Source organism: Harpegnathos saltator, unplaced genomic scaffold (genome assembly GCF_003227715.2).
Source record: "Harpegnathos saltator strain DR-91 unplaced genomic scaffold, Hsal_v8.6 scaffold171, whole genome shotgun sequence".
NCBI classification, from domain to species: domain Eukaryota; kingdom Metazoa; phylum Arthropoda; class Insecta; order Hymenoptera; family Formicidae; genus Harpegnathos; species Harpegnathos saltator.
The window spans coordinates 872,457-900,227 of NW_020229952.1; the positions used below are offsets into that span (position 1 = coordinate 872,457).

General features: G+C 42.5%; 2 protein-coding genes across 2 annotated transcripts; one reads left to right on the forward strand and one right to left on the reverse strand.

Moving 5' to 3' along the window:
• Window positions 1–49: 49 nt before the first annotated feature.
• rudimentary (carbamoyl-phosphate synthetase 2, aspartate transcarbamylase, and dihydroorotase rudimentary) lies at window positions 50–27,429 on the reverse strand. Its single transcript, XM_011154844.3, has 26 exons — window positions 27,164–27,429; window positions 25,521–25,659; window positions 24,816–25,098; window positions 24,201–24,532; window positions 23,191–23,770; window positions 22,839–23,072; window positions 21,966–22,610; window positions 21,325–21,877; window positions 20,720–21,095; window positions 19,961–20,387; window positions 19,585–19,783; window positions 19,139–19,290; window positions 18,829–18,933; window positions 10,223–10,480; window positions 8,871–9,122; window positions 8,051–8,215; window positions 7,790–7,951; window positions 7,471–7,642; window positions 6,859–6,974; window positions 5,436–5,847; window positions 4,811–5,151; window positions 4,299–4,440; window positions 3,930–4,000; window positions 2,585–2,763; window positions 1,757–1,961; window positions 50–1,062 (listed from the first exon to the last, which is right to left on the reverse strand). The coding sequence occupies exons 1-26, from the start codon at window positions 27,276–27,278 to the stop codon at window positions 865–867; spliced, it is 6,813 nt and encodes a 2,270-aa protein (XP_011153146.1). The 5' UTR covers window positions 27,279–27,429; the 3' UTR covers window positions 50–864.
• LOC105191435 (uncharacterized) lies at window positions 13,308–18,813 on the forward strand. The gene is made up of 4 exons (XM_019845173.2): window positions 13,308–13,944; window positions 14,820–15,118; window positions 15,484–17,357; window positions 17,585–18,813. Exons 1-4 carry the CDS (start codon window positions 13,736–13,738, stop codon window positions 18,212–18,214), a joined length of 3,012 nt encoding a protein of 1,003 aa, XP_019700732.1. The 5' UTR covers window positions 13,308–13,735; the 3' UTR covers window positions 18,215–18,813.
• Window positions 27,430–27,771: the final 342 nt, after the last annotated feature.

Genomic DNA, 27,771 nt, shown 5'->3' on the forward strand with positions numbered 1-27,771 from the left:
GAAAAAGTAGAAAGCAGAAGAGGGAGAAAAGAGAAAGAAATCCAGCGGAAATGTTTCATCATGTATTTCTTGTACATGCATGCGTATGTGATATTTCTTGAACATATAAAAATGGTAAAATTTAATGTCTTTGTACGTAACATTAATACTTTTCGGTTTATGCAAATATTTGTACTTCGATTATAAAATCTTGTTTGTTTCATTTCTTTTCGGAATATTTCATTTATTGATAATTTTTTCTCAAATACTCCCTGAGATATTTTTCTTATATGTAATATGAGGTCATAATTATTAGTAGCTTGAATATCTTCGAAGTATGAGAGTAGGAAAAAGATTTATCAAACAGGAATTACACGACGCAGATTTTTTCTTTTTTTCAAGGCAGAAGAGTAACCTCGAAGACAGTCAAGTTGTTAGCAATTATTGACTCACTCTATACATATTCTTGATAAAAAACGTTTTCCAAAAATTATTTTTTGAATCTATATATCTATATATCATATATATTTATATGCGTTTTTCATTGAAAAACAGATATATGTACGGGAAGAAGCTAAAATTGCATCGAGATAAACTTTCATATAAAAACCATTTATTGGATCGCCTGATTCGCCATTAATTAAAACAGTTTTATCAAAAATCTTGTTGTATAAAAAATTTACAATAAAATTTTGCACCGGCTGCTAAACTCTCAACGGTTAACGGTCGGAATGTCGAAAGGGTTTGCAACGCTCTCACGAGCGTATCACAGCCTGATAATTGAAATTGCGGGCGTGTGTCTGCGATGACGAGCGTTATTGACCTTGTTCGCCAGGTCGGCGGAAGCGCCATGACCTACAGGCGATGAGCGATCACGGTCGCGGATCAAATGCGTCCAAGAACCATGGCTAGCAATGCCATGCGCACGTAGACCCCGTTTTCGGCCTGGCGGAAGTAAGCTGCTCGCGGATCGGTATCGAACTCGGTACTTATCTCGAAGACACGAGGCAGCGGATGCATCACCGTCATCTTCTTCTTCGCACGCGACATCAATTGCGGGGTGACTATGAAGTGTCCGCACACCTGTTACACACCGACAGTTTCGTGAGAGATGCTGATCTTTCAATCATCATCTTTGTTGTTATTCTTCGAACTAATTATTTGGAAAGCAGACGTTGAAGTAGGAAGCATGTATTGGAAAATAATTGGAAAATAAATTGAAAAATAATTGGAAAATAAATAATACTTTGCTTATATATTATCATTATATTTTATATGCCGTGCATTTTTTCAAAATCAACTTCAAATCTTTTAATAATTTTTCTCACATAACTCTCTCTTACCAATTGTTCCCTTACAATCTTGATGTTTATAAAAATGTCAGTAAAAAATGATAGAAAAAAAATAATAGAAACACAATTGATCGAAATTATGGCAACAGAATAACCCATTTAATTTTCGCCTAAACTTCCGCGGGTTCTTGTTTAAGTTCGCCTCGACATCTCGATATGAGACTTGCGTCGCAATAATCTTTGTGGTTTTCCGCCCGATAAAATAGGACAGAAGCCAACATAAATATTATCCTTTATATTTTCCTTCTGTTTGAAGAACATTGCACGCTATCAGGTCAGGTTTAATACGAACGCTGAATGTTTGTTTTCAAATTCAAAACAACGTATCGAGTTTATCGTAACGTCTCAACCCATGTTGCGGAAACTTTTAAAAGGGACATCTAAAAGGCGTCTTACTTCCTCAGACGTCCTGCGGAAACACTCACCTCGTTATATTCCTCCTGCGTGGCGAAACGTTCGCGTTGTATTCGCGTCATATAAAGGACGTCGGTCTCCGGCAGAGCTTCCTCCAGAGTAGCGAACTTTTCCTGCGGGATCCCGCGTTGGGCCACATAATTGATGACCTGATCCGGCATGTCGAGGCCAGGCGCGCACACGTAGCGAAGCTCGACATTGTACAGGGTCAGCAACCTGCGTCAGTGTCATTCAATAAGTGGTGCGTATCGAAAGAGAATACCTTGAATGACTTTGGACTAGAGATATGCGAATCAAGAATTTTTATGTCGAATCGAATCGAATCGAATCTCAATTTTTTTAATTCGAATTCGAATCGAATCGAATCATTAAAAAATTTAACATGACTATTAAACATGCACATAATGATGGAAGATTTTAATATGAAAGGGGATATTGATATTGTAATATCATCTTAAAGTAAAATATATATTTAAATATTTAAAGTAATTTATAATTAAGTTATTAACTGTAAGTTGAGTTAATTACAAGTTAAGGGTTCAAACATACAGGCCCAGATGACTCGTTTTGTACCTGATGCATGCAAATATAATGCACGTTAATATATTTGATTCGTAATTGAATCTTCGATTCGAAATTTTCGAATTATTCAGATTCGAATCATAAGGATTCGGATTCGAATCGAATCGAATTACATTAGATTCGATTCGACTCGATTCGAATTCGAATAGTTCGCACATCTCTACTTTGGACACGAAGCATAATAATTCGCTCGAACAAAACCGAATTTGGAGCCACGAATTTGGAACGGTATTACACGATCGTCTTGTCACACTCACCTTGCGAGAGAATGGACCGTTCTGCCGTTCTTCAAGTCGCCTACCATCGTGATCGTGAGGCCGTTTACAGTCCCGAATTCATCTCGTATCGTAAAAATGTCGAGCAACGCTTGCGTCGGATGTTCGCCAATCCCGTCGCCGGCATTCACCAACGGCTTCCTACAATGCTGCGCGGCTCTCTGCGAATAATCGTTAATACGCAAATAAACACAGAATGTCTCGAATCGTCTCAAGCTGTGTTAGTTTAAAATGGAGGAACATTGGCGAAACATTTTGGCTGTAACTGCTGCAATAGCTGGAAATAATTTGTTATGATCTTGTATTGAAAGATCACTATATGCGCGGAAAGCAGTGATGAAGAATTTGACAGGTGGAATCAAGAGGCAAATATTATCTGCACAATAAAACAATAATTATAGTTTTGCCAATGGTAAACAATGACTATGTAACTGAACTGAATTGTAAAACACGTTGTTTCGGATTTATATATTAATTACGTTCAGTATCAAACAAACAAAAAATTCTATAATTTTATAATTCTATAATTTATAATTTCTGTTTATATAATTCCGATGCAAGTGTATAAAATTACTTCGTACATCATCTTGAATAAGTAAATTCTCGTCAGAATTAAACACGAGGACATCTCCGCTCGTTATTACTCGATGTCTTTTTGTTAACGTTGTAATAGTTTTAATATTATCCATTATTCAATTTTTTTATGAATAACGATAGGTTAAACAATCATGCCGCACTGTTGAAGAGATATACATGCCGCCATAACACGTCACTGCTTCCACCGACTCCTCCTGCTTTTTCGGCGAGAGACTAATGCCCGTATTCATAATCAGGCCTTATATTTTTGGCCTCCTTATATCCATCTTTAGATGCTGCACGGATTATTTTATTGGCTACAGACCATCTGAAGATAAACTTAAGGAAACTTTAAATATAAGGCCTGACTATGAATACAGGCATTAGTGGTACTCGATGTCACTCTTTTCACGTTTTCGAACGACTACACCCGAGAGCATTCCGAGCATTTTCGAACGGCTAGTGTGTGTATTAGACGACACACGAGTAGTGTTTTCGAACGCAGCTCTAGACGTGTCTAGCGGTTAGAAAACATGCTTGTGTGTAAATAAAAATTTGTTACATTTCAAAATTGTGATTTTTTAGCTCAGGAACAGCAAGAATAAGTGACAGCTGTTATTGCGGTACTTAGATTTAAGAATTATAATTGAAAGGGTTGAAGAAAATTTGATTTGGGTTTGAAAATGTTGATTGTTGATCAGAGTGCAAGTGAGTCGGCTCATTTATTTTTAAAACGCGAGTTAAAACTCACCGTCACTGCATTTGGCTGCGGGTGTCTTAGTACCACTACGTCCGCGTAGCCCGCCATGACCGCCACGGAATCTATAATAGCGCGACAATTGATTAAATACATGAATAGAGAGATAATTAATTGTAGCATTGGATCAGCCAAGAAGCTCGGTTTGATTTTTTAGTCAAATCTGATTTTACTATATTGGATGGAAAAAGAAACTTGTCGTTAATAATTCTTGCTCAACGTTCTGGCGACGTTCGCTTATCTCTTTCGTAGAAAACGGTTGTCAAAGAAGACGAAAAGTCGAATGGAACTTTTCAATTGATCCGATATTTTGTATTTTAATACGTTTCGAAGAGGTTACACTTTTGCCGCGAGAAAACATACCTTCTAACGTCTCTCCTTTTTGAACTGACGACGTAGAACCATCCATGTATATCACGCGGCCACCGAGACGTTGCATCGCAGCGGCGAAGCTGCACGATGTTCTTGTACTGACCTCGTAGAAAATGGAAGCCATGACTTTTCCCTGAATATAAAAGACACTTAGATTTATTAACGAAGGAAACGAAGAGTTTCTCTCGTGTTATTTGTGAACTAGCGATCAATATTATTACATTTTATATTTAGTTTTAGTATATGTTCAGTTTTTTTTTAAACAAAAATACTACATAAACTTGTAGGATCAGTTAATATTTTAAAATGTTTGGTATAATATTATTTTTTGTTCGTCGTGATATATCCTTTGATTATCATGAAGCAGACACATGCGAAGAGAACGCGCAAGATTTAACTATTTTTAGATGGACACGAGTGAACACACACATATGTACATACACTAGTCATATTGATTGCTGGCGTCTCGCACGCGATATAAAAACTTTTCGTAGATCAATTACCTTTAAGATATGGTCCAAAGATCGCTCTTTTCTGATAGCATTGCGAAAGATTTCCGCAAGATAAAATATATCCTTCAATATTTCCTTATTAAAGATGTTCACGGTGAGCACATGATGGCCAACTAGGCTTGTGTGGACAGCTGGAGTTGAAGTAATGGTCATAAGGAGGTTCGGATTACTGTCGCTCTTGAACTTCGTGGCATTGCTGATTGGTAACGGAGACATCTTTTGAGAGAGCAGCGCTTTTGAATGTTCCTTCGTGTCGATATCCAGCGCGAAGCATACGTTCGACTTGTGGTCTTGAGTGAACTTGTGTGGCAATGGTTGCAGAAGAGGCGGTCCTGAAGACAAAAAGAAATAAAATATTACAAATAAAACACCATGTCATATCGTGTTGTTTATCTGTAATCTTAAGTCGCAAATTAATTTAGTCTTAGGTCGCACGGAGAAAAATGTTTGCATGAGAAAAGTTGCATGAATTAATTTTCTAGTAAAATATTGTGAGTTCTGCTTAATTAATATGCCAAGGTAGTCAGAAATATTATCAATTTCAACTTTCTGTCTTATTCTGTCAATTTTATCCGTCTATTTGCATGATATTTTTGCAATATTTGAATTATCGTACCAATCAGTTCCTCTTCGAATGAGTCACCAACACGGGGATCAGGGCGTGCGTTACATCTTTCATAATTCGGCGACAAAGGACCAAGCAGAGGCGGCAGTAGCTTGTTCATAATGTCTACCGCGTTAATTATTGGCGGAGCTTTCATCTTATGCTGAACATCTCTGATATCTTGACCAAATCCGGGATCAACCAGCACTTGTCCCTCGACGTAGGCAACTTCACCTCTTAAGATCACTCTGTGCACAGAACCGTGGACTTTCATGCCAGCGAAAGGTGTCCATTTCGATTTGCTGAATGGCAACTCATCTGGGATAATCCACTCTTCGTCCAAATCGACCTCAATGTACGTGTTACGTTGATCGGGGATGTTGAAGATCTTCATGGGATTCCAATGAAACTTGTCGACAATGTCCTACAATCATTAACCAAACCCATTTAGCATGTTTCGATGTGGTTCTCTTTTTTACTGAATAAAGTTGAAATGCATTTTCTTCCTTGGTGCGCAATTAATTCTTCTAAAACTGCTTTACATAAATTTGTGCAAATCTGAACAAACTGTATCGGTTATTGTATAATTTAGATATTTACAATTGCTTTATCTCTCTCTCTCTCTCTCTTTCTCTCTCCCCCATAATTTTAATTCTTTCTTCTTTAATTAGTCAAACCAATGGACTTGCGCACAGACGGAAGAGATAATACGATAAGAATAGCGCACGACGAGATTATTATAAAGATAAAGTTCGATCAATTGAAAAATCCCGGTAAGACAAACTTTAATGGCATTTCCGCGATTTTGCTGCAAGCGCAGTGGATTTATTTGTACGATTTTATCTCATATCACATTGCTATCAGACAATAGCGCTCATCTGTAATATAGGAAGCGATAAGCGTAGACGCAAGATCGCGTTTAAAACGATGCGTGCAAGCTGTTTATTTCAGGATCTCTCGCCGAGGAGCGATACGGGTTTCTGACGAACTGCTTTCGCCTTCGAGATATTGCGCGAGATCGGGACATAACTTTTATCTCAGGATCAAAAGTGGCAAACACAGCGTAAATTGCACAGTTGGTATCCACGTGAGAAGACTCGCGAGTGTAAAATCTGGGTAGGATTTTTCAGGAAATCACTCTTTTTTTACCAGTCACTTCAGGAGAAACAGAAATATAAGACTTATGTAATAAATTACTAATAAAATACATTTTTATGCAATCATCACTTCAAAACAGGCTTCACCTGTGGACGCGTTTCAATTTATTACGTCATGTCGAGCGCGAAGTTTATCTCTGTGTCGATATGACGTATATACGACACTCGCCACCCGTTATCGAGAGCAAAGTGTTTATCGGCGTGCCTAGCTCGTTACGCCAGATAATCGTTGCTGAAGCAATGGAGCAATGATATACTCGGACGGAAAAGTGAAATACCTTTATGGTCAGCCTTCCCTCGTGCGCGGCATTGAGTAGCAGCGGCAGGATGGTTTCCAGCCCGGGGAATCCTGGCGGAGGTTCACTGGAGGATTTCTCTTGCACGGTGTGCGGAGCTTCAATACAAACGATTGCGACATTGTGATTGACGGATCGGTATCTCTCGAGGAAACTCGCGAAGTAAACTCGCCCGAATTTTTCTGTTCCTTCTTAATCTTGCGACCGAACTTGCGCTCGATACGCGGCGAATTATCGGGATGCTCATTTTTTATCAGTAGTAGTAACAGTAATTGCTCATTATTTCTACTTTAATCCACGTGTTCGATATAATATCAATATTTCGGAGCGAAGGGTCGAATGTTCGTGTACGACTTAAAAGCAGAGCGAGGTAGATGTTATATACACGAATATGTTCGACACGGGACGTTCATCCTCTTTTATCGGCGATTCACAGAATCATGTTGATCGTTATCGTCGCGAGGCATCGATGTATCGAATTTATTTTGTAATCCTGATGACACGCGAATTCGTAAGCGGAGGACTTTACGATTTATACGATATTGCAGAGCTGCAGATCTGCAACGATCGCGGCGATGAGGTGATTTCACATACCATGATCGGTCGCGAAGCAGTCAATGACGTCCAAGTTGTCCCAGAGAGCCTGCTGGTCCTCCTTCGTTCCCAGGGTAGGCCTCACCTGGCCTTTTTTCTCACCTATTCGTCTCAAGTCGTCCTGGCAAAGGAATAAATGATGCGGACACACCTCGCACGTGACTGCCAATCCCTGCGAAAATGCGCAAGAGTTTACAAGTGTGATGTGAATTGATTTGCCACTTCCGGCACTTCTTCGTCCAACGATCGCGGAGACTGACGTTTCGACCGGTCGAATCGGTTTATTGCGTTTTATCGAACACCCTGAGGAGGCACTCACATGTTCCTTGGCGGCGCGTATAATCTCTATCTCTTCTTTGCGCGCCACGTGACACACGTGGATCGGTCGATTGTGCAAGCTCGCCAGCAGGAGGACCGCAGCCGTCGTCTGTCCTTCCGCGTGCACGCACACAGGATACCTCTTGGGCCAGCTCTCGAAGTGCTGCGAGCAAAGCACCAAAGTTCCGCATAAAGACTTTTCGCAACGATATCGCGTCTCGTCAAGCGTCTCGAGAAATGCATGCAGGCGTTTCGCGCTTACCTTGATCCAAACTGAGAGATCAGTGAGACGAAGTGTGGTAAACGTCTCGTTCAGGTACATCTTCAGGGCGGCCGCGTGAGGCGCTATTTCCGGCGTGATCTTGTAATTGTCCGCTGAGGCGCCGACAAACAGAGCGTAATCGCATCGCGCACCAGCCGCGGCTTTCTGCAACGGAGAACGAGATTGTTTCGCGTGTCGCCTTAACTCTTGACTTGATTTTACTTCATCGACTCCGCAGGCTTAACCCTTCATTCCGCACTTCTTATAAATGACCATTAATAATTATTTTCATGTGCAGGACTGGTCAAGGAATACAGGAGAAATTCTTTAAAAAATATTTCACTTATATTTTTTTGAAAAATAATTTCTCTCGTCACGCTGCATATCTGCAAAACTAGCGCAGACTGGTGGCCAATTCCTTTATCTCCGCTTAGAGCCGCGTCTATTCAAATAAGCAAGGCAATCGGCAATGTTAAATTCTGACTGACAGCAGAGAAAATCCAGTTCAAACATCTGCTTTGCAGATGTGCGAAGCAGCGCAATGAAGGGTTAAACGCGGGGGATTCGCGCTGGAAGAATATCGAGTCGAGATTTTCACGAGAATGTATCACACTACAGATACCCTCTTCGAGATAAACGTCGTCGAAAATACGCGTGCATCTTCGACCAATTAAGCGTGCAGCATTAACTACGGAGAGGGTTGAGATATCAACGCGAGATTAATTACGAGGATTAAAGTGTTAACGAGATATCTTATCGGGACTGGACATTCGCGGGAACATTCGCGGGCTCTCGCACGTCAAGAGGCACCGATATTCACCTCTTTGGCCAGAGCGAAGGTCTGATGATCCACCACCGCCGGATTAGTGTTGGGCATCGCGAAAATGATCGTGATACCACCGGCGAGGGCGGCCGCGGTGCATGAGGCGAAGTCCTCCTTGTGAACGGCACCTGGGTCACGGGTATGCACGTGCACGTCGATAAAGCCAGGTAACCTGAGCATCCTGTGCGACGACAGGCAGTCGGTGTGCGTTTTCAGACGCGGTGCTTGTCCGCCGACTCTTCTCAATGCCTGCGTGACGGAAGAGCGAAGAGCACTTGCATGTCGTTATTAATTGGCATGAGTGTTTACCGTCCGCGCGATTATGCAATCTCATTGAAGCTCGACTATACGCAGCACGCGCGCGCGATTTCCTTTTGAACAAAAGCGTTCGTTTAACAAAGCGGGTCTGCGCGCGCGCGCGCGAGTTTGTTATGACTGTCGCGACGCTTTCTTACTTGCAGGGAGATGTGGAAGAAATTTCTACGGAAACAACTGGTTTTCTCTATGGGTTGAGGCACCCTCGGTATATCTTATCGTACAAAATTGATGAATATATTTTATTTATTAATCTTTCGACTTTATCTGCACTTGCAAGTAAGTAACGCGATATCGAAAACTTAAATCACTTGTGACTCTAGATCGAAGGAAGAAAGTGGAGATTAAATGAATTATCATAATCTCAAGATAACTACTATGACTCTGCATTTTTGATTCTACTGATTGCTTCTGTTTTTTTTGATTCTACTGATTATTTCTATTCTTCGAGCTTCATTATGTGCGGGTAATCAGACGTATTAACAGCTACGAAAGATGGTTTTAACGTTTCAAGAAGATTTTGACAAAGATCGGAGAAGAAGTTGGCGTCTGGATACGCCAATGAAAAATATCAAAATAAATTTTGGAAAATCTTATGTAGAACGTTTCTCTCTCTGTCGTAGAAACGTCAAACGTTTCTCGATGCGAAAGCATTAAGTCGCGATATAATCTGAGAGAGGAATATAGGTTTCAGAAACGAACTTTGTGCCGTTAGTACATTTTATCAGCGATGCGATCAAGAATTTGTATGTAAGAATGAGTAATGCGACTTCACTTATCGAAACGATCTTTGATCTCTGACGTTCGGATATATGATGTAAAATATTATTTAAAGCAAGAAGGCAATGTCACGTAGTTCAGTGTTCGATTAATATATTCGACTAAATTATTTTTTAAAATGTACTTCACAGAGAGAGAGAGAGAGAGAGAGAGAGAGAGAGAGAGAGAGGGAGAGAGAGAGTAAGAGAGTTGATTTCGTTCGTCTCTGCGAAAATTCTAACATTTTCGAGAGGACCAGAGTTTTGCACGCTCACCTCGATCAATAGCTTCGCGCATTTGACATCCGTGATCAAAGGCACGGAATAGTCGACAGTAAGTCTCCTTGTCCTGTAACCGTGAGTCATGAATTTGGTAACGCGACGTCCACTGTCATTTCTCATTGGCAGATTGATCACGAGATCGAAGAGCTTCTGTGACAGAAAATCGGCGAGATGCCGACGCTCCATTGAATCGGGATCCTCGTTTATGGTGATGTCCTCAATCTTCTCGAAAGTCCATTGCACTGGTTGCACCTGTGTTGCAGAAATGAGCTTCTTTTGTCTCAAAAAGATGAGATAAAAATAAAATTAATAATAAAATTAACAATTTCTTTTTTTGTCACGATGTAGTCAGTCATTTTTTTTCAGAATTGTTGCTCCCTGCTCGCGGGTCGTGTATCAAACGCCGCGATCGCGGCGCGACGCCGAAAACATATGAAACAAAAGCGACCGTGGTAGCTTTTACGGAATTTCAGGATCGATTGGTCTTCCGAGTCAAATATCTCAAGCATGGAAATTATAATAAAAAATCTGATGACATTTTTCTTATATAATGTCTATCTCGCGTGTAATTTACAACAAGGCCGATCAAGATTGGTGCAGGAAATATGGAGATCTCGAAATCTCACCTGCAAAAAGGTCCTTTTCTTCGCTAAGAATTTCAGATTTTAGATCTCACATATACGCACACAAGCAAAGCGAGTTTGTCCTAAGCTGCGTTTGCATTGTCATGCGATGTCAGCTGCAGACACGTATATGCACGGATACAAGTAATGCGAGTTTGTTATCAGATGTGTTTGCAACATACAGGTTGAAATAAAATAAGCATTTCATTATCTCTGCTTTCGATTTAGACGCTTACGCATTACTTATATAAGAGTCATTCTATTCTTTATTGCTCATTATATGCGGAAGAAAGTTTCTTAAGGGACCGATTGATCGAGAATCGCGTTTCTTTCAGTCAAATTTTCTCTCGCGGAACCGATTATTTTTATTTTAGATAATAGTTAAATATAATTTAGGCAATTTAGATAATAGTTAAATATAATTTAGGATATATATACAAAATGGGGTTTAAATTAGTGCAATTTTCCACAATGGTGGAAGCATAACTAAATGGACATTATACAAACGTTGTGCATGTTAAGAATGTGCACAGAATGGATTTTAATTAATAATTCTAAAATAAAAAAATGTAGTTGGCCTCGAAATTCCAAAAATGCATACATTTTCTTTGCTGAAAAAGAGTAATATAATAAGATTTGTATATAAATAATTTACACAAAAAACAGTGAAATCATAACAAAAAGAAAAAAAACGCCGAGTACATATGAAAAGAAGTACCAAACCAAAAAATATAAAAAAAAACATACCAAAACTAAACGTACCAAAACAAAACGTACTACAACCAAAATATAGCTAAAATATAGCAACACAAAAAGTACAAAACGAACATTTAAAGAAACGCAAATGTTTCATTAATTTTATTAAAAAAAAATGCGACCAATATAATTAATCAAGTACATAATTAACAAGTACATGATTTTGTTCATTACCAAAGTCTCGTGAATGTTTCTGAACGATATGTGCTACATAGTATATTTTTACGAAGTATACCGTAATTTATTATATATTTATTATATTAAATTTATTATACTCATTTATTATATTTTTATTATGTTTTATTATTATATTTTTATTAAACGGTGAAATATCTAGATAAGATATTAAGGGAAAACTTAACATCGAGATCAAAAACTCGGCGTGCCCTGAGCGTTGAAATGTATACACATATATATACAAAAATATATACAATATGAAATATATACAAATATATAACCACACACACACACAATTTAACATTCTAAACATTTATAATGAAAAATAATATATTTAAATACTATACTATTTCAATGCTCAGGGCATGCCCATACACTTCTCACGATAGATACCTATAACTCGTCTAACTAGGTATCGATCGATATCTGTTACGGGTGGCAGGCAATGTGTCATTTTTTATCTGCCGGAATTCCTGCAGGAAACCCTCGATCCGCGTAAAGTCCTCTTTATCCGCTGAAGACGCGAAGATGCTTCCCGTCGCGAGAAGTGAGATGATGCCAGATATCGTAAAGAAAACAATATTTATTTGCGACCGCTCGATGCATTGTTCCGGGATTAATCTGCAATTTCCGAGTTGTCGATAGGGAGTTCATTCTCGCTGATTAGATAACGGCCGCAATTTTACACGCGGTATTGTTATACCTGACGTCAGACGCCCAAAGAGTTAAACCTTTGGCCGTGTGTGTATTCATCATCGCACTATGTTGAACTATATTACGTCTCGGGAGATTGCAAGTCTACGTGTGATAAATCCATTACCATACTAATATACCACCGCCCCACTAGCCAAATATAACGCCCCACTGATATACACGATGTTAATGATGATGAGCATTTCTTATCCGACGAGTAGCTATTGTGGAAATGTTGCGCCGCGACCTGTCGGCTGGTACAGGTGGTACGAGGAAAAGCGATTGCGTTTCTGCCTAGAGAGAGAGAGTTACGGCTGAACAAAGCAGCTCGCGATGTTACAATAATCTCGCGACGATATCGACGACTATTTTCCCCTCCCGGCGATTGCCGTCGCTGCTTGGATAAAGTTCGTAAGTTCGTCAAATTTCGCAAAAAAAGACTCCACGCTTCGCGCTCGTACTCGCTCGCACCTTCCGCAAGATCAATTACCGATTAATCAGCCGAATAATCGCCCGACTGCTGCGTGCTTGTGTGCGGCACGGAGTTGAAGTGCCACGATGGTATGATTAACGCGAAGATAAAAAACGACATTGCTGATAGAAATCGTTTATTTGACCGGGAATAGACGCGATAATTAGATGAGAGAGTAGACGCGATAATTAGATGGAGGAAATAACGAGAGGAGGGCAATTTGGGAGAGCAGAAGCGAAGAGAGAACGCGGGGGGGGGACCATACCGCCGGGATCGATCTGGAAACGAATGGAAGCGAGTTCGCGAGTTTCGATCGGCGCACTGCTCGCTGTCGCCATAATCACACATTGTCGAGCTCATCGTGATAGAAAGCTGCTGGTCATCGGCGAAATATTACCGCTTTATCGTATCGATGCCAGTGCGATCTTGCACGAAATATTTTATGCTGGGCTTGTTTGCAGATAGCCAATAGTAAGCGGCCGATTAAAAGAGCCCTGCTTGATAACGAGATAGCTATTTATCGACAGCGACACCCCGCCAGAGGACTACTGTCCCATCGCTCATCAACGTGTCCTCACGTACGCTTGCATGTACAATGCCGCTGCCCGGTCTCCTCGAGCTCACGACCAGCGTGAAGAAGTCTTGGTAAACCTGTGACGTGAAGCTACGTGCTGAATCGCGATCTTGACCTCGAGGACGCGTTTCTCGAGCGCGGAGACAGCCGCTCCAAGCATCACGTGTCAAGCATCGTGTTATGCGACTCGGTAGCAATTTGCCAGCGAGAAGATGGGGATCACGATGTCGAAGATCAAAATCGGCCCCTGGGGAAAAGAGGCTAAGGGTGGGTCCAAGGTGGTCGATACCCCCGGCAGCAAGATGGACAACTACGAGGACATGGAACTGATGCTGCTGAGGAAGTCCATCAAGAGGAATCCGGAGATTTTTATTCTGAACAACCTCATGCTGTGTGTCCAGTTCTTTGAGAATTATGAGGAGTAAGCACTCGTTCCGGTTGGTGTTCCTCGCGGTGGTTTTTGCAATTGCGAGACGACGCAGTGTGTCGATCGAGAGGTGTAAAGAATGAAAAGCAACCTCGGAATGGAGTTAACGCTCGGATGTTGCTGAGATATTAACGATGAAGCCGTTGAGCGCGCGAGATGGTGAAACTTTGTGCGTCGTTGAATGGGTACGCGTGTATCAAATATTCGTTGTGCCGTTAAGAGACCGTGGCAGATCTCCGCGGCAGTGGAATTTATTTATATAATACTGATTTATTTCCAGAAGATGACCGTATCGTTCGTATCGTGTCTAGAAAAGTGTGTACGTAAAAGCGTGTGAGAACATTACTCGGATAAGGCGTATTGATTCATTAAGATCGATACCATTTGACTTGACTTAATCTAATCTAATAATCTGTAACGTGCACGAAAAATATTTTTCGCCGAGATAACAATTGTGCCGAGAGAAAGCACATTTGAATTGTTTCAATTGTTTCTGTTCTTTAACTTGCAACCCTTGGCCGCCCGTCGCCATCGCGCTCGACGATTGCTCGCGTACGCGCTTGGAAAGCAAGGAATCGTCTATTATACAAGAGTTATACAATACTTAGCAAGTTACATTAATTTAATTTAATTACCTGAATTGTTCATCAGATTGGTAGTTCTGCAAACGTTCATATCACGTACGCTCATAGTACGTAATATAAAAAATTTCTTGACAACTTTGTACGTATATAGTTCCACTTTTACTTCTACATCGCGCGCGGCGCGTATGTATGTGTGAATTGTGTGATGCAAAAAATAATCGACATGATCGGTAGGAAAGCAAGTTAGCCGAGCTGCACCGATCTAACGATAAACTTCCATTTCAGAAATATCATCCAAGTTAAAAAGACCCTGGCGTCGTCCTCCGAAGCTAAGCTAAATAAGAAACTACCTCCTCAGAAGCACGTTTTGATGCCGGATGTTCTTCAGGAACATGTCTCGCACAATGTCGCCTTCATCTCGACGCGACAGACCTCCCGTCCCACCATCGAGCCACTGCACCCTATCCGCATTTACGTCGTGCACGACAACATCGAGATCACGGAGCAGCATTATCTGCCGGAGTACAGCAGCGTGAACAATGAGATTACATACAACATGATGGTGAAACCGAGCGAATATCAAGGTGAGTATAATATCCAGCGCTTTCCAAATTCCCGATCTTATTGCTTACGATAAAGAGTAAAAGAACAATTTGGAACGATGAAAATCATTTCCCGTTGAAATGATTAAATCCAACAGTTCCTCTTTCAATGCATGTACGTTCAATGATAGCGGAATCTAAACATCATTGATGACACTTGCTGAGAATTGAGATGAAATTCCTCCGAAAGAAAGACAGAACTTCAACTCTTATTTTTGCTGAAAAAAAAAAAGATAATTCCCAGTGCAAGAAATATGACGATAAAAGCTGCATGTCGAAAAAAGAAGAAAACGCAGCCCTGAGAATAATCCTAATAATAACCAGAGTTACACGTGTCCCGCCGACAGGATACGTGCGGCTGGAGCTCCTCGACGAGACCCCGTACACGAAGAATTCCGTCAAGAAGGAAGATATCGACCCTTCAGCGGAGGACGACGACGAGACATACAGCGACACCGACAGCATCTACGTTCCCAAGCCTGCCTCGAAGATGGTTCGCTCCCAGAAGATGAAGAAAGGCAACTTCCAGCCGAACAATGCTAGATCTTTGCCAAATTTGCACAACGACGAGGCCATGTACAAGGACCAGGCGTACCACTCGCGTGACAATCTGTACGAAACTCGATCCAGCCACGACATCAGGCCCGAGTCCGACTACGAGCATGTGTCTTCAGCTTCGGACGACCGGTTGACCAAGAGAGCTTGGCCGAAGAGCGAATTGCCGGCAAAGTCCGGAAACCATCAGCGACAGGTGTGTAGCGGCGCGACAAAGTTGAAGAAGATGAACAGCCGCAGCCCAGCCGGCAGTACGAGCTCTGGTTACCGGTCCGGGCATTACGCGGTCGACAGCGACAGCGACAGCAGCTATCACGTCATGCAGTCGTCCAGTGTGCAGCTCAGCTGCAACACGAACCGCGACGCAGCCTCCTCATGCAACTCTCAGCATAGCTACAGCGACAAGCCGATCGCAGACGCGTCGACGGAGGTTTACTCGATATTGAACTCAAAGATACCGCAGCGGTGCTTCAAGAAGATCATGCATACCCGAGATGGCAAGATTTACGACCCGCGAGAGGAGAAGAAGCTGCTGCAGAACAATAAGCAACGTCGCCTTAGGATGGCTATAAGGAGACGCAACTATGAGGTTTCTTACATCAGCAGTTTGGAGTTCATGAGGCACTTCGTTAACCTCTACAAGGATCAACTGGGCCAGCTGTTCGGCTTCGACCAAGAGGATTTGGACGAGGTGAAGCCTGAAGGCTCGGTCATCTACTGCGACAAAATCATGATATCTCACAATTCTAGACTCTGCAAGGTCGAGTCGTACGAGGTGACGCCGGCGATCTGGCTGCAGTGGCCGGAATACTCCCAGGAGTGGTTGGACCGGCCGAGAAGCACGTGGCCGACCTACAGTGACATCAGCAAGGTGAAGGACTTCGGCTGCCACATGGTGCCGGAAGGCTTCCTGCCGAAAAAGGGCAGCAATCTCTACCACGAGCTCGAGTGGCAGCTGATGTTCCCAGCCGCTGAGCGATATCTAGAGACCTGCATGACGCACTCTCAAGTTCAAGTGTACCTAATCGCGCTGATGTTGCACAAGAGCTTCATAAGACCAGTCTTCGATACCATGTATGGCTTGACGACCTCCCATATTAGAAACAAGATGTTCTGGTTGATCGAAGAGGACGACAGACCCTCAAAATGGCCCGACAATCGGACCGGCGAGTGCCTGATCAAGTTGCTCAACGGTCTTTACCGTTGCCTCAGTCAAAACGAGCCGACCTTGTCGGACTACTTCGTCCGCGACAAGAACGTGTTCCAGAGAGTGCCGTCCGACCACTTGCTGCATACCCAGAAGCAACTGAAAAGGATCATCGAGAACCCGGTCATGTACTTGTTCCACGCGATGGAGAACATCAGGCATAGCGAGAAGTTCTTCCCGCGGCTGAACTACGAGATGCTGCTGAAGATCTTGACGATGGACGCGTTGGCCCTGGTGAATCCGGCACTCGGCCAGTCTATGTTCATGTCGTCGGCGTCGTCATCACGATCGAAGGCGCACGATGAGTCCCACATGGCCAGGGACGAGATCTACAATAAGCCCGGCGGATTCTGGGACACCGCGAAGTTGCAGACCGAGAAGAAGATATACACGCGAGTGGTCACCAACAGAACGTTGATCAATCCGCGCAGGGCGACGGACTCCATTATCGAGATCTCGGTGAGTTCCTCGAGCGATAAGATGCCTATCGATCGACGTTCTTAACGAGCCATCCAGCGCGACATAACATTATCGTAACTGATCGTGAAAAAGCGCGGGATCAGCCCGTGACTTGTACACGAAGACTTCCCGCGAATCTAATCTTATCTCTCTTCCTTTGCGATTAATAGCTCAAGAGTCACGGCTAACTCGTGTCTTCACTTCTTCCCTCTTGTTTTTTGCTCTAGGTGCGCTGCGGAGAACTGGAGGGTCCAAGGCTAGGCGCTCTGTTGGACTTCTTTGTCAGGCACTTCATAAAAATGGCCGAGCGCTGTCACCAGTATCAGGCTTATCAGCAGAAAAAGGTTTATCTCGATCAGGCGGATCGGCTGTCGATCATTCTGTCGGAGGTGAGCAGATACACGGACGACGCTAAGGCTTATCGCGACAAGATCTACATTCTGAAGCTGAAAAAGACGAGTTCAAGGTCACAGCAAAAGGACCTCCCGGAGACACCCAAGAGGAACGGCGAACCTCTATTCGTTGGCACTCTGAAGGACCGTTTCATACGAGAGGCTGCCGATGTCACGGTAGAGCCTAAGGAGAAGCAACCGCAATCTAGTCGTGAGGATTGCAAAGACAAGGTCGCCAAGAGCACCTTCTATGAGGTGCGATTCGAGAATAAGGATAACACGCAGGTGAAGCCTGCGAAACCTGCGAAGTCAAGCGAAGGCAAAAGCAGCGAAATTACTTCTATCTTGAAGAACCCCACACCGAGGGATCAATGTGACGAGTCGGCTTCTAGTACAGCCCAGAAAGTAGTTTCCTTAGCGGATAACCAAAATGACTCGTTTCTAACGGAAACGACATACATATAGCACGTTTACTGAGAATAGGACGTGGATGATTTGTCGGGGACGAACAATCTTTTCTTGTTGGCAACAATACGTAACAATATTAGGAACAAATTGAGGACAAGATAAACTAAATGGTATTCATTGTTGTCATTTCGAGAGGGAATGAGATAATCAATTTAGGTAGAAGACTGAGCGTGCTTATCATCTTGCCGAGTTGTCAACATCCGACTATCATCGAGTTATGTAAAAAGTCAAACGATTATCAAATCGTAATCAAACTTAGCTTAACAGTAGCAAGCAATTGTTGTTTTAGTTAAAGTTGTCTGACAAATTCACTTAAAAATTGTAATGTTATTGTGTACATATACACACACATACACTGTGTAATATTATTTAGTTTATTTAAGAGATTGCGTTGCCAGATTACGCATGTCGAAAGAAAGAGAGAGAGAGAGAATCTTCTATTAAAATATATTCTTATTTAATTAATTCACAAAAAATTCTCACACACACATCTTTCTTCTAAATCATTCTTGTAAATAATCATTCTTTTTCACGCGTGTATGCCGCATGAATGATAATTGAATATTGTGTTCAGCATGGTGGAATAATTAATAAATACTTTTCTCACTTACCTGAATTCCGTGCGTCGTGTAGAAGTCGGCGGTACCCATACTGGCATACAGTTTGTAACCCATGTCCTTCAGGATCTTAATAGACGGGAGCATTTGCATTTTGTGCTGCAAAACAAATCGATTGTTTGATACATCATGACGGAACACGTCTGAGTCTGTAAAAGCTATCGACTTCTTTATGACGAAACGTTAAAACGTAAAATGTCAATCTTGCTTTGCATATGATACGAGCAGTTGCGATATTGCGGGTTATCTCGAATTTGCAAAGCTAGGAGCGAAAAGAATCGTCTTGTTCACGTAACTCGATTACCTTGTAAGTTCCTATAGAGAGTAGGATGCCTTTCTTAGGTATGTGAAAGCCAGTGCTCATCATGCCTTTTAAATAAGCTTCGTAACGATTGTCACCGAAGCAAGCTACTTCGCCAGTAGATACCATCTCGACACCCAGCGTCACGTCAGCACCTTTAATTAACATCATCAGCATCAATAGTATCGGTCGAATTCAGATGACTTTTCAAACTACGCGATAGACTTTAATAATTGGAAATTTTCTTGAATTAAACCTCAGAGCAAAATGACATTTTCTGCAACTAAGATCTGAACAATTCCAAATTGTCAAAGAATTAATTATGCACGGGGAAGCGAGTTTGTTGCATACAGTCGTTCGCAAAACCCAACGCATTACGTAAAACCCAACACTGTTTGAATGTGAAAAATTAGTATTCGCTAATTGCATGTAAATGGCTATGTCCTTACCGGTGAGACGAGAGAAAGAAAATTGGGGCACTTTAACTGCAACTATTCCGCAGCCGCCTAAAACATCCACGGGATCGACTCGTTCTCCAACGATGATGCGGGTCGCCATCTTGACGAAATCGTGATCCAAGGTTTTCGAGACGAAAGGAAAAGATCTTGACACTCTTACGTTACTTTCGATCACATTTAACTCGTTGTCCTGGGTGAAAAAGAAAATACATGTTCTAGCCTTGATCTCCAACTTTTCGATGATAACAATTCCATATTAGCCGTTGCTCCTATTTTTCTACTCGAATATTAGCTATTTTTTACTACGATTTTCTTTCAATCCTGAATCCTTCAATTCTATCCTGAATATAAAGCGTACAGGATCTACCTTCGCAATCAGCTGCATGTTGAAGGGACCGGTGACTCCCAATGACGCTGCTACCGCTTTGGAAATATTTTTTATCTTCATCAGAGTCTCTGAATTAATGTCCTGCGGCGGTGTCACCAACGTGGCATCGCCCGAGTGCACGCCAGCATTTTCCACGTGCTCGGATACTGCCATGCACAAGATTATTCCTTCATAAGCCACAGCGTCGACATCGATCTCCTTTGCGTCGCAGATGAATTTCGATATTACAACCGGGTGTTCCTTGTTGACCTTGCTCGCGTGGATCAGATAAGACTTAAGGTCCATATTCGAATAGGCGACATTCATTGCAGCTCCGCTCAGTACGTAGGAAGGACGAACAAGGCATGGATAGCCGACTTCCTCGCAAAATTCAATAGCGGAATCCAAGTTCGTCAGTTCTTTCCATCTGGAACGAAAAAAGCAATATCTGCAAATTGTGTACGAAAAGTCGAGTACGCGAAATTATGTGTCGAGTGGTTCCCTGCAATCGTTCAAAAATATAGACTGCGTATAATATATTTTGTTTCTTTTTTATATATAGATAAATATACGTATTTCTTGTCCATGTTACTAAAAACATTTCTACCGTTCGCCTTAATTTATTTAAGCCTTGTAGAAGAGTATGTTTTCACCTCACCCTTATTCTAGCTACAATATTCTGCGACAAAAGTGTTACGCTCATAGAGCGCGCGATGAAACTATATTATTTTTTATCTTAATATTTAACAGGGACCGTACCTTGGTTGTGATATACCGATGTTATCGAGCATACGAGAGAACTTGAAGCGATTTTCGGCGCTGTCGACCGACTCCGGTGAGGTCCCGAGTATTCGTGCCTGCTGTCTATGAAGATCCATGGCAATATTGTTAGGTAGCTGTCCACCCATGGACAATATTATACCTTCAGGACACTCACTGTCGTATATATCCATCACCACCTCAAAGGAGATCTCTTCAAAGTACAATCGGTCGCTCATGTCATAGTCCGTACTAACAGTCTCCGGATTATAGTTCACCATGATGGTCTTGCGCCCAAGACATCGCAATTCACGCAGACAACTTACGGCACACCAGTCGAACTCCACTGAACTGCCAATTCTGTACACACCCGAACCTGAGGGAGACATCGTGCGATTTTAATAGAAATATGTGACGAGACCCCCGACGAAATTTATACATGGATTATACATAATAATATATAATTTTTGTATAATTATATATAATCCTTTTTTATCGAGCATCGTACATATCTGTGATTTTCTCTATCAAGGAAGTTCCATAACTATGATGTAGATGATGTAGTTGATGCGATAAGAAGAAGAAAGAGGAAAAGTAATAGTTACCTATCACCATTGTGTACCCGCCAGGAAAGTCCACATCGTGAGTAGTGCCGTTGTATGTCAGATAAAGGTAGTTGGTGGTGGCCGGCCATTCAGCGGCCACCGTGTCGATCTGCTTGACTATCGGTAATATGTGATGCTCTTGTCTCTGCAGCCTGATGGCCAATTCCGAGCTTTTCACCACAGCGGCAATCTGCTTGTCCGAGAAGCCTATTTTCTTCGCGCCTAGCAGCACATCGTGCGAGAGTTTCGTGTGGTCGGTGTTCTCCAGGATCTCGTAATAGTCGATGATGTTCTTCATCTTCTGGAGGAACCAACGGTCTATCTTAGTGAGCTCGTACAGCTGGTCGATCGAGTGGTTATTCTTGATCGAAGCGGCGAGCACGAATATCCTCTTGTCGGTTGGGTTCATCAGTTCCTCGTCGTCGACCTGCTTCACATAAGGATCGAAGCCGTTCACATTCTCGTCGGCCATTCTCAGGGCCTTCTGGAAAGCTTCCTCGAACTTACGGCCGATCGCCATGACTTCGCCCACGCTCTTCATGGAACTGCCGATCTGAGAGATGCGGTAATATTAAACCTTGACTAGTCGAGCGGATCTTACCATGTATCGAGTTGCGAATGTCGAAAACTCTTAGCCTCACCTTGGTGCAGACATGTTGGAACTTGCTGAGATCCCACCTGGGTATCTTAACGACGCAATAATCGAGACTAGGCTCGAAGCAGGCCGTGGTCTTACCGGTGACGGAATTTTTGATTTCCGGGAGGCATATCCCCAGCGCCAACTTGGCCGCTACGTAAGCCAAGGGATACCCGGTAGCTTTGCTGGCTAAAGCCGAGCTCCTGGACAGTCTAGCGTTCACCTCGATGATGTAATATTTCTTGGAAGAGGGGTGCAAGGCGAACTGAACATTGCACTCTCCAACAATGCCAAAGTGCCTGGTGACTTTAATGGCACAAGTGCGCAGCATGTTGTACTCATCATTCGACAGTGTCTGGCTCGGCGCCACGACGATCGACTCGCCGGTGTGAATGCCGAGAGGATCGACGTTCTCCATGTTGCACACCGTGATACAGTTATCGTAGGCGTCGCGTACAACCTCGTACTCCACCTCTTTCCAGCCCTCTAGAGATTTGTCGATTATCACTTGGCTCGAGTTCGCCAGAGCCTGCTGGGCCAATAGCAACAACTGTTTCTTGTTGTTCGCAAATCCTGACCCGAGACCGCCGAGTGAAAACGCAGCGCGCGCTAAAACGGGATACTCCAATTGTTCCGCGGCCTCCAATGCCTGTTCGGGCAGAAATGATTCAGCATAAAATTCTGATCGCTCGAATCTGCAAGAATTTGATCTTCACGACACTGTATGTGGTACGTCGAATAACATTGGTCGCAAATAAGATAAGTGCGCATCGATCTCGTGAAATCGCGATCTCATAGTACGTACATTAAGAAGGATATCTCAATTCGTGGAAATTCGTCCAAATTCTAACAATCCGTAAGAAAAGACGTTATTTACCTCTTTGATGGTGTGCACAACAATGCTCGGCGCTGTGTACTCATCTATATCTCTGATTTTTTCCGTGAATAACCCCCTGTCCTCAGTAGCTAGAATCGAGTTGATCGGCGTTCCCAAGACCTTGATATTGTACTTCAAAAATACGTCTTTCACGTGAAGCTCCAAGCCGCAGTTGAGCGCGGTTTGTCCACCGAATGTCAACAGCACACCGTCCGGTCTTTCCAATTGTATTACCTGAAGAGAATTCATCGGATAAGGGGATTTTCACGTTAAATGCTTCAAGAATTTCTTGTCGGCGAGCGATGGTCGATTGAAACCCAACCGACAAAGTTGTCGATGCGGTCCAGCTTACCTGCTCAACATATTCCGGTATAATCGGCAAGAAGTATACTTTGTCGGCCATGCCTTTTGAAGTTTGAACCGTGGCGACATTGGGATTGATCAGCACAGTCTGTATCGACTCCTCCTTCAGTGCTTTGATCGCTTGCGAGCCTGAATAGTCGAATTCTCCGGCCTGGCCAATGCTAAGTCCGCCTGAGCCCAGGATCAGGACTTTTTTCGGTCGAGTGAAGGGCGAAAACCAATTGTCATTCATTTCTAATGTGAATTTGTCGTAGATCCTCTGCTTTATCGACCTATCAGAGTAACCCTCGATCTCGTCTGACACGCTCTCTATGAATACGGAGAAGAGAAATTCCAGATCCTTAGGACCTGCCATGTGTTCAGGATGAAATTGAACGGAGAAGTACGGCAGGTGCGAGTGAGTCACACCCTCGTTGCTGTTGTCGTTGGTGTTGACGAAGAGTGGGCACCAACCTTCCGGCAGCCCTCGCGTGTCGACGCAGAATCCATGATTCTGCGAGGTCATGAAGCAACGTTTGCCGTCACAGTCAAAATAGGTTACCGGCTGATTGTGGCCCCGATGACCGTAGCTGCAAATGAATGACAGACGTCGCTTATAATGATGGACAGTTGTAACTTTGTGCCGCAGGACAGGCAGATATGTTCGGATGAAGACGTGCTGATGAAGGAACAGTATTGTTCTTTTTTTCTCGAGCAACAATACAGGAAAGAAATGTCCGGATTTGTGAGGTTTCCCGGAACAGGATATGTGTTCAGGAGGAGGACACGTTTCGATGATTAAATTCTCTGAATCTGTACTGACAGCAACGTGTCATGTTGCAATTGTGTGTAACAAGAAGTATCATTTAGCTAGTAGAGATATGGTCAGATGATTGCGAAAAGTATAACGCACAGTCGAGATGCGGAATTTCATTGACAATGATAATCGATAGTATTTGCAGCACGAGATAACTTGATAAAAATTGGACCATCGTAATCCATATGTAACGCAATACGTACTTCATTTTATAAGTGACACATCCGAGGGCCAGACACAATAGTTGATGCCCAAGGCATACGCCAAAGATGGGTCGTTTTTTCTTAGCGTTGCTTTCCTCTTCCAAGAACGCCTGGATATTTTTTATCGTCTCATGACACATGCTGGGATCACCTGGGCCGTTGCTGAGAAATAGGCCGTCGCATTCGATCGTCCTCAAATCGTGGTTCCAAGGTACGACGTCTATGCGAATATTATAATCACGCCACAGGCATCTCAGTTGGTTGTACTTCAATCCGCAGTCGACTACGCATATGCGAGGACGACCTTCGGGATTGTACGTTTTCGGTGTCGACTGGAAAGTGATGTGATTATGTAAAGCGCGATTATGTTGAAGGGACAAAGAAAATGTCGATTTGTAGAAAGAATTTCCAATAAATAATACTAATTTTCCCTCTCTCATATTTCTAATACTTTCTTAATTTTATAATACGCTTACGTTTATAACAACAATATTCTGTTATTTTATTTACTCTCCTAGCATTAAAGACACAAATCAACATTAATGGCAAGAATAAAAAATTATTAGGATTTTTATTTAGAGTTACTCGTCCGTCAGAACTGTATAAATTCTTTACTCGAGAAACTTCCGCTACAAGATTCCTTTCGTTGGGATCTTCTATGGGCGGACATATCACCGACATGTCTGGTGGCGGCTGGTCGAAAATTATCCTGCCCAAAATGGTGCCCTTCTCACGAATGACTTTCGTAAGTGCGCGTGTATCAACATCGTAGATTCCAGGTACTTTTTCTTCTTCCATCCATTGGGATAGCGTCTTTGATTGCTGCCAATGGCTCGGATTCTCACAAACTTCCCCGACCACGAGTCCAGCAGCCCAAATGCGATCAGACTCCAACGTACTGCATCGAAATAAATATTTATATGATAAATATATTGGAGCCAGTGTTAATATCAATTTTACAAATTATTAATGCTTTAAAATTGAGATTATAAAGTTTGTTTGTGTCAAACGCGTTGAAGAGACAAAGAAAGTGTCGATTTGAAGAAAGAATTTCCAATAAATAATACTAATTTTCTCTCATATTTCTAGTACTTTCATAACATATTATTATACCATACTAACAATATTGTTGAAAAAAATATTGACAAATTATCAATTTACTTAGAAATTATGTTTGCAGTCTTTTTATGGTCAAAATTTTTGTCAAATATGTTCCGTGTCAAATCGTTTCGATTTACATGAGATGTATTACGATTAATATTGTTACTGCGTAAATTCTCTTTAATTGACTCCAAGTTCAATCTTGTTGCGACCACTTACGATGGTAAATTATATTTCAGGTCAGGCTCATTGAAGACACCATAATTTCCTATGAGCGGGTATGTGAGAACCAAAATTTGGGCGTGATAAGAAGGGTCTGTGAGTGATTCCGGGTAACCAACCATACCGGTCTGAAAAACTGCAGAAAGATTCTTTTCGTTATTTGCACGCGTAAAACGTACGCATTTTTTCGAGAAAATACAATCAACATTTAAATCATTTAAAATATTAATCATTTAAAGACGCGCTAGTTATTTCAAACATTTCCTATAAATATATAATTATTTCCCTTTCGATTTGAGCACTTGGCTGTTTGACCTCTTACTCCGAACGCCTCAGCTTCGTATTTTTGTTTATGGAGAAAAATTTATTCTACAATATTGTAATGTTAATTTTACACATTGTTGCGCAGAGCTACGACTCTTATGTATGCTTGAAAATTTTCCGCCGAATACAATGCGTTAGTCAGCGTTACAAAGACCTTTGTTCTGCAAACTAGACGCGCGCTTATCTAGATATTCATGCACCGTGACTTTCTATTAGATACTCGGATGCCGCGAGGTACGATTCGTCGTACTCGCGTATGCAACTTTGCGAACTCGCCGCCGATTGTTGGCACATCGAAATATGTTTAGATATCTCGTTAAACGATATACGACGGGACACACGGATGTATTATGTTTATTCCAAGAGATCTGTCTTACACAAGAGTGTAACTAAACACGCGGCTCGTAATTTTCTAAACTCAGCACAAATTACCCGACGGTGTGTATTTAATAGTACTACCACGTGTTGCAAACGTAATCGTCTACGTGGCTTATCACAAACCAGTTCCTAGACAGGGATGGATGCAAATAAGCAACGTCGTTCGAGTTGTTGAAGTATTCGAGACGGAAATATTTTTATTTCGCAGCAATGACCGTGCGCAGTTTTCTTTTTAATTTTTTCTTTTCATTTTTCATTTCTTTGCAGTCATCGGAGTGAACGTCGATTTAACGCAAGTTATTATTGTAAATTTTCATGGACGAAGTTCGAAGTAAATCGACACTCATCTGCTGAATTTGGATGTTGGCAGATGTCAGTAGATGACTGGCTCGGCCTAAAAGAGCATTCTATATCGCGCTGTGTAAATAAATATATTGTCATCATATCTGTAGATTTTGTAGCGGTAAGACGGCGGCTTGATCAAATATTACCGTGTCGCGCACAGATTTAGAAATTAACGATACACAGACTTTCCAAACCACTCGGTAAATTTCTTTCTAAACATTTTTCCTTAAAGAGAAAAGGGAAAAAAAATATTTCCCTTTATATTTTCATGCCAAATACGAATCGCTATACTTCACGCACTTCCCGTTTACTATCACATGCGAGAGTCTTTAAAGTACGCGAGGAGACTCGCCGGCGCACTTCCCGTTTGCGCATAGCCCACGCGGGCGACAGCGGCGATATCGTTGCCATTCGCAACACGCTGATACGAGAGATCGATAAAGTATTTATCAAGTGAATGAGCAGAAGCACGTGGACCGCCTCGTAAGCGGAGCGCATGCAACGGCCGAGACGCGAAAGTCAGCTCCAAAATGAGCGCGCACATGCACGCTCCGAGCAACACGTGCTCGGGAACGAAGTCCATGCGAACTCACCGACTTCGCCGTCGACGGATACCTTGGCGCCGAAGTGTTTTCCTGGATAGACACTACCATCCTGCAGGAGGAGATAGCAGTCAGTTTTGCCGTTGAGTCCACTGGAGACAGGCATCGTGAATTTTGCGAGATGCGTCTTTCGCGCGCACGTACTATTGAATCGATGCCAGCCGACCTACTGCGATACGTCGCGTACTGGAGCACGTTTTTGCTTTCTGAGCGTTCCAATGGAGCCGTACGCACGCCCTGGAGCCGAGTAAATCTTCGAGCACGACCAATTGCTGAGCTACGTTCCCGCGTAACTGTGTCCGACGGTATCACGCGGGTCACGTGTTGAGAAGTCCCGGCACTGCCATTGGTCTCGGCGCTTCGGATACGCTAGGGACTCGGGAATGAACGATGCTGGCCTCACAGTGGCGGGAAAATTTTATCGAGCAACGCGTATCGACAACTCGAGTCAGTATCTCGGTTTTCACCGAGATTAAAATATCATTTGACAGTTCTCGAAGATTTCACACGTGGAGAAGGAAGTCCCTGGCTTACGGCCAGGAATATTCGGATAAACGTGACTCAAAGCCGTTACGAGTTTGGCAGATAAATGTATCTTT